Raw genomic sequence first — 13,033 nt, 5'->3', positions numbered from 1 at the left:
CTGGAACAACTTATTCAAAATGCTGAATAATAATTTTAAAAACCATAAACTAAGAATTCTAAACCCAGTGAAGCTCTCCTAGGCAACAGATACAAAATATATTTTTGGATATTAAAAGATGAGAAAACTCATCACTAGCAGATCTACACTGTGAGAAGAGCTTAAGGAAATTCTTCAGTTTGAAGGGAAATTTATAGGAAGGAATGAAGAGGGCCATAAAACGTAAATATGAGGATAAATATGATAGACTATATATCTCTCCTTTTCTTAATTTCTTTAAAAGAGCATATGGTGCTTTAAGGAGCCCTGGTGGTGAAGTGGTTAAGAGCTATGGCTACTAACCAAAAGGTCAGCAGTTTGAATCCACCAGCTGCTCCTTGGAAACCATATGGGGCAGTTCTACTCTGTCCTACAGGGTTGCTATGAGTTCAGAATCGACTTGACAGCAATGGGTTTGGTTGGTTCGGGGCACAGCAGTTAAAACGCTTATCTGCTAACTGAAAGGTAAGTGGTTCAAATCCACGAGCCACTCCATGGAACAAAGATGTGGCAGGAGAAAGATGTAGAAGTTTGCTTCTGTAAAGAGTACAGCCTTGGAAACCCTATGGGGCAGTTTTACTCTGCCCTATAAGGGTCATTAAGAGTTGGAATCGACTCAACAGCAATGGGTTTGGTTTGGGTTATATCGGTATAACTTTAAGATCTGAACTCAAACCATAAACCCTAAAAGAACTGATTTTAAAAAAATGAACCACTTATAATTAGAAAGCCAAAAGAGGAATAAGAATGCTTTGAAAAAATTCACACAACATAAAGAAGGTACAAAGAGACAAGGAACAGATGAGACAAATAAAAAATAATAGAACAGCAGACCTCATTACCTAAATACAACCATATCAATAATTATATTAACTACAGACTACTACTATAAAAATGTAGGGATTGTAATATGGCACAACAAAGTAAGAAATTAAAAAAATAACTACAGTTTGTCTCCAAGATACATACTTTAAATACAAAGTCACAAAGAAAAATGATATAACATGCAAGCATTAAGCATAAAAAAGGTGCTGTGGCTATGTTAATACCAGACAAAAGGCAAAGAGGGAAGCTTTGTAATGGCTGTTGTTGCTGTTGTTGGTTGCCGTAGAGTTGATTCAGACTCATGGCGACCTCTTGTGTGCAGAGTAGAACTGCTCCATAGGGCTTTCAAGCCTGTGATCTTTCGGAAGCAGATCGCCAGGCCTGTCTTCTGAGATGTCTCCAGGAGAATTCGAACCGCCAACCTTTCAATTAGTAGTCAAGCGCTTAACCGTTTGTGATACTCAGGGACTCCTTTATAATGATAAAAGGGTCAATATATCAAGAAGAGATAACAATTACACATAAATATGTACCTAATAGTAGAGCATCAAAACTTATGAAGCAAAGCAAACACAAAATTAAAAGAAAGAAATTGACTAACTTATAACTGTGGCTGAATTTGCATTTAAATAGCCACATGTAGCTAGTGACTACCATATTAGACAGCAGAGCCCTAGAAGCAATTTACAAAATGCTGAAATTGAGCCATTACAACATCATTTTCTTGTTCTGAAAGTGTTACTTAACCTGTCCAAAAAATTCACCGAGGAAATTAAAGACGTAAATTCTTTGTTTAGTTTCAGGTTTACTTATAAAGTACACCTAGACTTCCTACAAATGTCACTTGAACATCACTGAATTCACATTTCTTATACCACATGACTTCTAGAAAGTACTTCATATAATTTTAATTGAAAGCATAGCTAGAGTCCGCAAGACATCCTTGGAAAAATCACAACTTTAACCTTTCTTATTACATACAAATACTGCTAAGATCTGTAAGAAATATTTTTTTTAAATACCTTTAATTTGATTTGTAAACCTCGGTATATATCTATCTTTGGTCAAAGTTTATCTCAAAGGAAAACAGTCATAATTAAAGATCATTATGCCCCAATGTTTTAGAATTCATGGCATTTATTCCTATCTGACATACTCAATACTTTTTGTTTTTCCAGGGATAATACAGGAGTGCCTTTAAAAAAGAAATAAAAACTACCAACAAGCTAATTGCTTCACTATAAATTTATTACACTTAAAGGAATATGAGTCAGAAAAGACTTGATGATAACTAAGAACACAACAACAAAGCAACACAGCAGAACGAGGAAGAACAAGGTTAATACATGAAAGAAGTAGCTATTCTACTACTAGGTGGTTTACAAGATTTAAAATGAGAAAGTACTAGCAAACTGCTAATGAACTATCAGAAAGACCAAGACTTTCTTCCTCGAAAGATATTTCTGATCAGCTCTGAAGAAAATAAAATGGTGTATGAAGGTGATAAGCCTGTGAGACCCTCCAAAAAAGATGGGCTTGGAGAACTACATATGCTTTCTTTATAGAGACTGAATCATTTTTTGGGTCAAAATATACACCACAAAACATACACTAATTCAACAATTTCTACACGTACAATTCAGTTCACAATGATTACATTCTTCAAGTTATACACCCATTCACGCTATCCTTTCTCAAATTATTCCACCACCATTAAAACAAACTCACTGCCCCTTAAGCTTCCACATAAACTGAATTTTTATACTACAGGAAGGCAAATGACATTTCAATTGAATAACCCAAGCAGTTAGTTAATACAATAAATTACCTCTTAAGAGAATCGTCAAGCAAAGAGTTCTTTGAAATGCCACAAAGAAATTCTTAGAAAATATGTGGACAGCTATAAAAAACAGATTTAGAATACTTTTCATCATACGAAAGAATACTGATGGAAATTCATTTTCCTATGGACTGTAATTAGAATTTTACCTTGAAGTAAAAGAGAAAATCTTACCTGTGATGTACTATCAGCTGCTTTCTTATTAACAGAAGTATCTGTTGTTTTGTTTGTCTGGTTTTCTGAGGGGGTTAAAAAAAAAAAAAAAATCAGAGCCATTTATAAAAACACAAAATGTAAAAAGTTAGGCTGCTTTATATACAAAATTCATTTAATTTTCTACAACTAATTTTGTCTGCCAACATGTAACACATATATACAGACACTTTCCTAGATCATTGCTAAATATCTTTCAGAAGGGCAAATCTATAACACAGATTTTCAAGAACTTCACAAATTCACTGATACAGCAATTCTAATTCTATGCTAAAGAATAGCTCAGGGAAATTACGTAAGTCGTAGAAAGCTTGAATGTTCTAACATGAGGGAATGGTAAAATATAATTCCTTGAAACCATGTACACTTTTAGAGAAGAATAATTAATGACAGGGCAAAAATGTTTGTAATAAATTCAGTAAAAAAAAAAATAGTTGAAAACAGTAGAAATGTACACAGTGATTCAGAGAAAATACACACACATAATCTGGGTAGTTCAATCACAGATGATCTTTCTTTTCTTTATTCATTTTTCAATTAACTTGTATTAATTTCCTAGGGAAAATGTATAAAAATTACTTCCAGGACAGCATAAAAATAAATCAAGTATGTTTAACCCCAATTTCTAACTGAGGAAAGAAAGGAGAAGGTATTAAATTCTGTCAAATGTCTTTGACATCTATTGAGGTGATCATTTAAGCTTTTCATCTTTGGTAATGTGGTGAATTAAGTTAATCAGGTTTTCTAATGTCGCTTTCTGGGAATAACACCTCCTTTAAAGATATGGCATATCTTTCATTTGCAAATCTTCAGAATACACGTAAGCTATTAATTAAAAAAAAGAAATAAAACTATATATTTTCACATGTACATACACAAATCTGTACTTAAAAAAAAATCAGTTAGGATAAACATCAATGTATTAATAAAGGTTATTCCAGGATAGGGATGTAAAAAATGATGCCCTTGTAATTTCTCCCTACCCTTCTGAATTATTCTTTTTGTAGGAAAAACATATTAATATATTATTTACTTTTAAAAATCACCTTAAAATTACTTCATTTATTACAAACTAGCATGTTTTAGACTATGAAATCTCATAGACTATGTACTTAATATAAAACTAATTCTAGGTTACTGAACCTACATGCCACAGTATTAAGATACACTGATGACATTACAGGAATGCCAGTTGATAGTGTCCCTTAAGAGGTGCTGGATAATTACTGTAGGAACACAAATAGAGGGCAAATTCCTCACTAGTTTAATTCTGCCCTTGAAGAAATTCAAATGAAACTATGGTTGATAGAGCAATAGTTTTATTTTTTTTTTAAACTACACTTTTTTTATACTCTTAGAATAAAAGATACTTAGCAAAATCTGAGAGGGGACATTGGACATGAATTATACATAACTCTCCTCCAAAATCTGTTCTTCCTACAGCATTTAACAAGGTCTTAGAATCTGAGTCATCTTTAATTTCTCCACCTCCCTTACCCACCTAATCTTTTATCAATAAATTACCAAGTACTGTCAATTGTACCTCCTGAATAACTTTCAAGTCTTTTACACACCACCATCTCTGATCTAGATGACTACAGGAGCCTCCTGACTGATCGCCTTACCTCCATTCTAATCCCCTCCAAAACAACTGTCCACACTGCAGCTAGTGCTCATGTTATGTCACTCCAACAAAATACCTTTAATACCTCCCTTATTCCCGCACAGGTCCCTGGGTGGTGCGAGTAGTTAGCACTCGTCTACTGACCTAAAGGTTGGCAGTTCAAAGCTACCCCAGTGGTGCTACAGATGAAAGGCCTTGTGATCTGCTTCTGTAAAAGTTACAGGCAAGAAAACCCTACACTGTAACACATGGGGTTGCCCTGAGTCAGAACTGACTCCGAGGTAACAGGTTTGGTTTTATTTCCCTCGTTCTTTCATTGATTTTCTCAAACGTTCCCAGACCTCCCATATCCTCTCACAACCAGAAGCATATCTTAACTCTCATCACATTTATAGTTACTTATGTAACGGCCAAGTTCCCTATTTGATTGTGAATTCAGTGAGCATAGGGACTATTTTATATAGTTTTGTGTGCCTGCAGGACCTCAGAACAACACAGGCATTCCATATTTGATGAATAAATGAATTCAGCCATAATTTGAGCCCCAAATTTCTAAGCTACCTCTAGGAGATTTTTACTTTACTATCATCAGAAAAAACTAACTTTATCTATATGGATACACTGAATTATAATAAAATATATACAAATGCATACAGTCTAATTATATCAGCATACATTCTCATTAAGTAACTAAAGCCTATAAAGTAGAAGACTTCAAAGTTTTAATTACATAGCCTAATTAATTTATCACATGAAGGATATACTGAAGTTTGGCTTTCACCTTCATGTACAGCCAAATTTGACTATTTGGCTTCAGCTTACGTTTTGGGAAGCCCAAACAAACCAATGCCTATGCTAACCTCATTTCTGGTACCCCTAAAATTATGCATGATCAAAACACATATGATCTCACAGGATCTCATTCTAATCAACTGTATGAACATGCAAAGCTTGTCATTCAGATTTATTGTTAATATTAATAATTCACTTTCCAACACGGTAAATGCAGGTAAGTATTCTTAACAGAATTAGGAAGGAAAAGTCTCTTTAATACATTTGTGTACACACACACTCACGTTAAATAAGTATGTTAAAATATAAACTTTTGTAAGTTTCCATATAAATGTATACTATCACAGAAGTAAAATGTCGTACTAGATAATGATCATGAAAAATATTAATTTCATATACAAAAACAATTATGAACAGTCAAATAATTAAATACACACAGAAAAAGGTTGACATTTATTATGACTAATTAAGAAAAGGTACATCAGCTAGGTAACACTGGGAAGACCATATTGATAAAATTAAACACAAGAAAAAACCCTAATTTAGTTTTTTGCAAGCCATGATCTTTCAAGGAAAGTTCTATAAAAGGGAATATATCTCATCTGGGAATATGAATAATAAGGAAAAAAAAAGAATTAGAGAAAAAGGAAGTACCACAAAAGAATCTTGCTTGTCCACTAATCTCAGTTAAAAGCATTTGTTTTAATATTGTTTGTTTTAATACTGGAAACATGAATAATAATGTCTAAGGAATACTGTGGTGGCACACAATGCTAAGAAACACTATTCCTGCACTACATCAAACATTTAAATTATATGTACTAATATTAGTAACAATTGCATTTTTAGATAAAATGTCAGGCTCTTATATCACAGATGTTCATTGCATGACAATGATATTCAGCTTCTGCTCAATATTAATTTTGATCTGCAACTCACTAACTCCCTCAGCAACTGTGAAATACAATCTTTATAAAAAGAGAACACATTTAGAGGGTAAGTACAATACTAAAGGCTATGTGACAAATAAAACCGCTTGAATATCTCACTTATAAAAGTAATTTTGTACTTCAGAATCTGTTTCTTAAATTTCATAGTCACTTTATCAGTAAGACAGATACTATAGTTACATGTGATGTCTACCCATTCTTGCCTGTCTTTCCAAACATAGTTAAGAGTAAATGTGAAGTCAGAAATGAAGAAGAGGCAAGCTAAGGAATGTGTACAGAACGTATGCTTTCAGGATCAAGAAGACATAGCATAGTTTTACTGAGTTTAAATTCAGGTAAAATTAAGTTCTCCTTTTTGCAATACCTCTAAGTAAATACAAACATAATCACATATCATAAAGAAAAATAAATAATAGAAGCAATCGTTCTGTAGTAAATTAGAGGGGGAAGAATCTATTTTTAAACTGTTTAAATTTGGAAGATGTGAGCGATGAACATACAAAGAGTTGCATTTTTCTCTTGCAAGCATATACTAAGTCAATTAGATACTTTAAAAATAATTGTTCTATTCAGATATTCTTGGAAAATTCACCCAAATTAGGAAAACTACTAAAAGATAAAATACAAATACTAACCTCTCATTCAAAATACACTCTCCCTATCCCATTTAAACATTATCATTTCTCTTAGGTATCTAAAGAATTATTAAACATAAGGAAATTCTATTTACTCTGCTCTTCAAATAACACTAGCCATTCCCTCCCCCAAAAAGTTCAATCATCTAAAGGCATTTATATGCTTACATTTCTATTATTAAACATACATACTAACTTACCAATTCTTGGGGTAGTAGTGCTGCTCTGTTCTGCAGGAGATGAAGTACTAAAAGCAGAAATTGGAATTTTCATCTGTATAGGACCTCGATTATTTGATGGATTATAGAGTCCTGATGGGCCAACTGTAGGTAAAGAAGTCCTTGTGGCTTGTACAATAGAGTGTGCTGTTGGAACAGCCTGTACAGCAAGTGTTGTTCCTAATGGTGCAGCACTGGCAGGAGAGTTCCTTTGAATACTAGGACTGGGCACAGAAGGAACATTGTTTGGTTTAGTGGGGTTTGGCAAGGATGGCAAAGATACTGGATTTTTGGTAAGACCACTCACTGTAGGTGGGCTTTGCACAGAAATAAATTCAACGTTGCCAGAAGGTTGATTGGTCACTAAAGTCCCCGGATGGCTCTGTAGAAGCTGAGGCTGGGAGGATACAGCAACAGGTACATGCAAAATCACTGGCAAAGGTTGTAAAGAGATTGTAGTTTGAGGATTTCCACTAGGCACCTGAGTAGTAGCAACTACTGTAGCTGTGTTGGGTGCAGGAAGAACTGATGTTGCTGTCAGAGAACCTGAGGTTGCTGGAGTCTGCAATTTAGGTTGACTACTGACAACAGTTGGAGGAGTGATAAGACTGGCTGAAGTTGCTACAGAAAGAAAAGAGAAGTCTCAGTTTAAATGCATCAGCTAGGAGAATATACCGCATGCAAATTTAGCACATTATACTAGATACCATAAAATCTTTGATAATGAAATTACTTCCAGATTCAATTCTGTAAGTTCTCAGAACTAAATTTTTATAAGCACTTTGTTGTGTGTTTGGTACAATATAGAAATAGCACATGATTTATGATTAGTGTGGATGACTGCTACCTCACTAGCAAAACAATCTCTGAAAATTACTATAATTACTTCAGAACTGGAAAAACAAAAAATACAACAAACTAATAAATAAGTGTAAAAAAAATACATACATACATACATACATACATACATACATACATATATATATATATATATAATTGAAACTACTCTAAAAACATTACATATGACTTAGAACACCTATGGAAACCTGGTGGCATAGTCATTAAGAGCTGGGCTGCAAACTGAAAGGTCAGCAGTTTGAATCCACCAGCCACTCCTTGGAAATTTCATGGGGCAGTTCTATTCTGTCCTATACCATCATTGTGAGTCAGAACTGACTCGATGGCAACTGGTTTGCTTTTTGTTTGTTTTTTTAGAGTGCCTACAGTATATAAACGCAAACAGTAAATATACAAAAAGTTCTCACCATTAATGAGTGACAGGTAAATCTGGCCATTATATAACGACTATGAAAAACCTTTATCTGTGGATCAAGTGTTAATGAATTCCTTGGGAGAGAAACTAATAAGGAAAGGCTCCCTCTACTGATACTATATGATGGGGAAAAAGCACTTAGTGAAGATGGATAATGAATTAAGCAATGAGGGAGCATACAAAAAAGAGCAGAGAAAAGCAAAATGCTGGTCACTGGTTGTATAGTGATTTTGATTCAACTACTTGTATGCGTTTCATTTGAATAGGTTTATAATAGATGACCAAGTTTCTCTCTCGTTTGATTTCTCGTCATTCAGAAATTACAAGCACACGAGAGCAGCAACTCTCAAAGTGCAGTCCATAAGATATTTGGGGGTTCTTGAAACCCTTTCGGGGAGTCTGCAATGTCAAAACTATTTTTGTAACAATAATAAGACATTATTCGACTTTTTCACTGTGTGGACATTTGCACTGATAGAACAAAAACAATAATGATAAAATTTCTGGTACCCTAGAAGGAAAAACCAAGGTAGTAGTGCCAAACTATAACTGTATTCTTTACCATCATACATTCACAGTAAAAAACAATCAAAGCATCTTAAGCAAACAAACAGAAAGAATGCCCTTGATGAGCCGTAAAACTATTAATATCATTAAATCTCAACCCTTGAATACAGATCTTAATATTCTGTGTGAAGAAAACAGAAAGTATACATGCATTACTGCTGCATGGCTAAGTAGGGTGGCTTGCTCGGTGTCTGAGCTGTAACCTGGACCAGCAGCCTTTTTCACAGAATGCCATTTTTCTTTGAAAGAACAACTTAAAAACATACTATGGTTATTCACGTTTGAGTACATGGCAGATCTTTTCTTGAAAATAAACCATGTAAGGCAGTAACTTCCAAGAAAACAACCCTATGCAGTATTTACTGGCAACATTAAATCTGAGCTTTAAAACAAAAATTAGAATTTGGGGGGAAGTTTGTATTTGCCACTGTGACAATGGCAACTTCCCAAATTTGTGAAGATTTTTCTAAGGAGAACTGATGATGAAATTAACAGGTGCAATTTGTTTTTATATTTATTCATGGAATGTATCAACATATGGAAGACTTGCACAACTCAGTGAACTAGTATATCCCAAATGATCAATGAATGAAATTAGCAATAGATCCCTCCAAAGTACAAGACGGATAAATGGATTTTAATGTAAATGAATTAGAAAAGTTTATCGGTATGGTTTCAGATTCAACTTTTCAACTAACTTTTAATAAAATATACTTGTCAGTTTCAAAGATTACCCACAATTATTTAAAAGGGCTAGTAAAACACTCCTCCCTTTTCCAACTATATATTCAGTGTAAGGCTGAATGTCCTTCAAATACTTCAACAAAAACAACATATTGAATGCAGGCGTAGATACGAGAATCCAGCTGACTTCAGCTGTCTTAATATCTTTAAGACAGACATGAAAGAGATTTGTAAAAATATAAAATAATAACACTCTTTTCACTGATGTTTTGTTCTGGAACAGATCTTTCATTAAAAATGTTATTTGTGTTACACATAATGGGCTTATTAGTAGTATTTTTAAATGAATAAATATTTTTAAAGTTCATCAGTTTTAATTTCTACTAGGAGATATTTTTACTTAGGAATCCCTGAATAGCACCCACGGTTAAGTGCTTGACTATTAACTAAAGGCTGGCAGTTTAAACCCACCCAGAGGTGCCTCGGGAGAAAGACCTGGTGACCTGCTTCTGAAAGGTCACAGCTTAAAAACGCTAGGGAGCGCTATTCTACTCTGCAACACATGGAGGGCTGTCATGAGCCTGAAGCAACTCAATGGCATTTTTTTTTTCTATTATAGTACGTATCGATTGATATACCTCAAATAAACAAAAGCTCTCTACAGTTCTTAATTTTTAAGCGCATAAAGCCTTCAGAAGACCAAAGTGTTTGTCTGACATAAAAGATTTGGTTTTCTAGATTTTTACACACTCTTAACTGTGATCCTGAATTTTTTAAATTTTGAAATCAGATCTCTATTTTGGACCAGTGTGCCTAATTTTTTAGTCATTTCAAACTTAAAAGATTGTACAAAAAGAAAACAAAAAACTTCAATTCCTAAGAAAAGGTATTTTGGTGTTAAGAGAATGTTACCTGTATTCACCGGGGTTTGAAAGGATGGCAGTGCACTCTCGCTTACATTTCTTTTGGACTCCAGCATCTGTCTCACTGTGCCTGCATTTCTATGAAATTAATATTCACATAAATTGTCAACGGACATGCCATTATGGAGGATACCAATTTATATATAGAGAAACCAACGGCCCATAGAAAAGGGTAGACAGACTTGTGTTTTACAGCACTAAACTACAAGTGACTGCACTTAGACATAGCTGGCACAGAGCCTTCTTACTATACCCATTGCTATCAAGTCGATTCTAACTCAAAATGACCCTACAAAACAGAGCAGAACTGCCCCAAGGAGCAGCTGGTGGATTTGAAGCGCCAGCCTCTTGGTTAGCAGCCGAACACTTAACCACTGCACCACCAGGGCCTTGTTAATACTGGGGTCTATTAGTGAGCCCTGGTGGTGCAGCGGTTAAGAGCATGACTACTAACCAAGAGGGTGGCAGCTCAAATCTACCAGTCCTCCCTGGAAACTCTATGGGGCAGTTCTACTCTGTCCTATAGGGTCCCTATGAGTTGGAATCAACTCGAAGGCAATGGCTATTTTATAGCTTTAGAGAAGAGTTTTCCTCTCATATTCTAATGTCCTCAGTACTTTTACCTGATGACCGAATGTAGGTCCCAACAACTACAGAGAGAAGTCTTTCTCATCCCCAACCAAAGCATTTCGGAATTACTTGAAAGGATACTTTATTTACCACAAGTGGTTAAAGAAATCTGCATTGACCAAGAAAAGCCTTATAATTAGCAACAGTAATACAGTGGAACACTTATAACAAAGCAGAAGAAAATATAATTTAATCCAGTACACTTAATATTCATCTCTACATAAACACATAGGCTTACATTCTATGGTTTTTCTATAAACTAAAATCAGAACCTTGTTGTTATTTTAAAACTGGACAAATATACTATTTACAATTCTCACCTGTAGGGCACATTATTATTACTATTGATATCATTTCCAGGCTTTCCTGGCGATACAGGTGGGTTTGGTGGATTCTGAAAAAAATATCAAGGTAAAATAAAACTTATACAATATACAGGTGAACTTTAAAAAAAAGAACTTTAAATGCTTTGTCAATATATGATCTGTTACTGCTCTAAGACAGTGTAAAAGATTACTAGTTAAGAATTTGGATTTTAATATTGTCACTTGTTAGTTGTAGTATCTTAAACAAGTCACTTAATCTATTTAGGATAATTATTATCATTTGAAAGGTAAACGTAATAATTTCTATGCCTCAGTGTTCTTGTGAAGAGTAAATAAAGTGAAAATGGCTGACATGCTATAAGGGGTCAATAAACATTAACGATATGAATCTAAAGAATAACTGGACTCATTCATTTAATAAATATCTAACAGATGCCTATGATACAGCAGACATTGCTTCTGCTATAGGCCACTGAGTAGATTCCAACTCACAGTGAACCTATAGGACAGAGTAGAACTGCCCCATAGGGTTTCCTAGGCTGTAATCTTTATGGAATCAGATGGCCAGGCCTTTCCTCCACAGAGCAGCTGGTGGGTCCCAACCACAGACCTTTCAGTTAGCAGCCGAGCACTGCAGCACCAGGGTTTCTTACAGCAGGCATAGCAGGTATCCTATTAGCACCAGAAGTACAACAAGCAAGACAGATATTTATTCCTTGAAACCCACTCCCCATCAGTAATTAAAATAAGTGGTATCCTAAGTCACAAATCAAGACTTTCAAATCGAAATTATTTTTAAGATTTTTGCTTTAAAAAATAAGTACCCACCACTATGTGACATAAGGAGCCCTGGTGGTGTGGTAGTTAAGCATTCAGCTGCTATCCAAAAGGTCGGCAGTTCAAATCTACCAGCCGCTCCTTAGAAACCCTTTGGGGCAATTTTACTCTGTTCTATAGGGTTGCTATGACTCAGAATTGACTCGACAGCAATGGTTTCATATTATTATTATATGTGACATAAATAATTTTATACAAAAATGTCACAATTCTAAGTATCAACTTCCTTCAGCCTCTCCCTCCAAAAAACAGAGAATATAAAAAATGGAATTCTGATAGTTACATATTGTTATTATTTGTACCTTCATTATTAATTACACTATCATTTATTTCTTGAATTGGGAGAAATAAATAAAATAAACCCACTCAAAACTTAATCAGGTGAAAGTGTAACAGACATTAAACCAAAGATGCTAATGCTTAGGATCACAGCAAGCAGATGCAACTAATCACTTTTCCCTTCGCACAACAAATATATTTTGCTACTTTTTACAGGATAAAGAGATGACTTTAATCAACTAATTGCAGTAGGTATGTGTACAGTGGGGACTAAAGACAGAACTAAAATAATCTGCTCTTAAGGGGCTTAAAATGTGGCTGTGAACACAAGACAAAAACGTAAAACAAATAGAAAAGCAAAATAAAGTAACAGTAACA

At 34.5% G+C, this 13,033-nt stretch overlaps 1 protein-coding gene across 7 annotated transcripts in view; it reads right to left on the bottom strand.

Moving 5' to 3' along the window:
• Positions 1–13,033, bottom strand: part of ATF7IP (activating transcription factor 7 interacting protein) — a 120,139-nt gene that overhangs the window by 22,897 nt on the left and 84,209 nt on the right. For all 7 annotated transcript variants that reach the window (XM_049882528.1, XM_049882527.1, XM_049882525.1 and 4 more), the window contains exons 7-10: positions 11,534–11,607; positions 10,573–10,661; positions 7,119–7,757; positions 2,879–2,943 (exon numbers count right to left, since the gene is read on the bottom strand). In XM_049882528.1, the coding sequence (XP_049738485.1) occupies positions 2,879–2,943; positions 7,119–7,757; positions 10,573–10,661; positions 11,534–11,607 (867 nt within the window). The remainder of the gene's footprint in view (positions 1–2,878; positions 2,944–7,118; positions 7,758–10,572; positions 10,662–11,533; positions 11,608–13,033) is intronic.

The sequence above is a fragment of the Elephas maximus genome, chromosome 4, assembly GCF_024166365.1.
Source record: "Elephas maximus indicus isolate mEleMax1 chromosome 4, mEleMax1 primary haplotype, whole genome shotgun sequence".
NCBI lineage: Eukaryota > Metazoa > Chordata > Mammalia > Proboscidea > Elephantidae > Elephas > Elephas maximus.
Note: the sequence above shows the minus strand (reverse complement) of the source record. Positions and strands in the feature narration are given on the sequence as shown.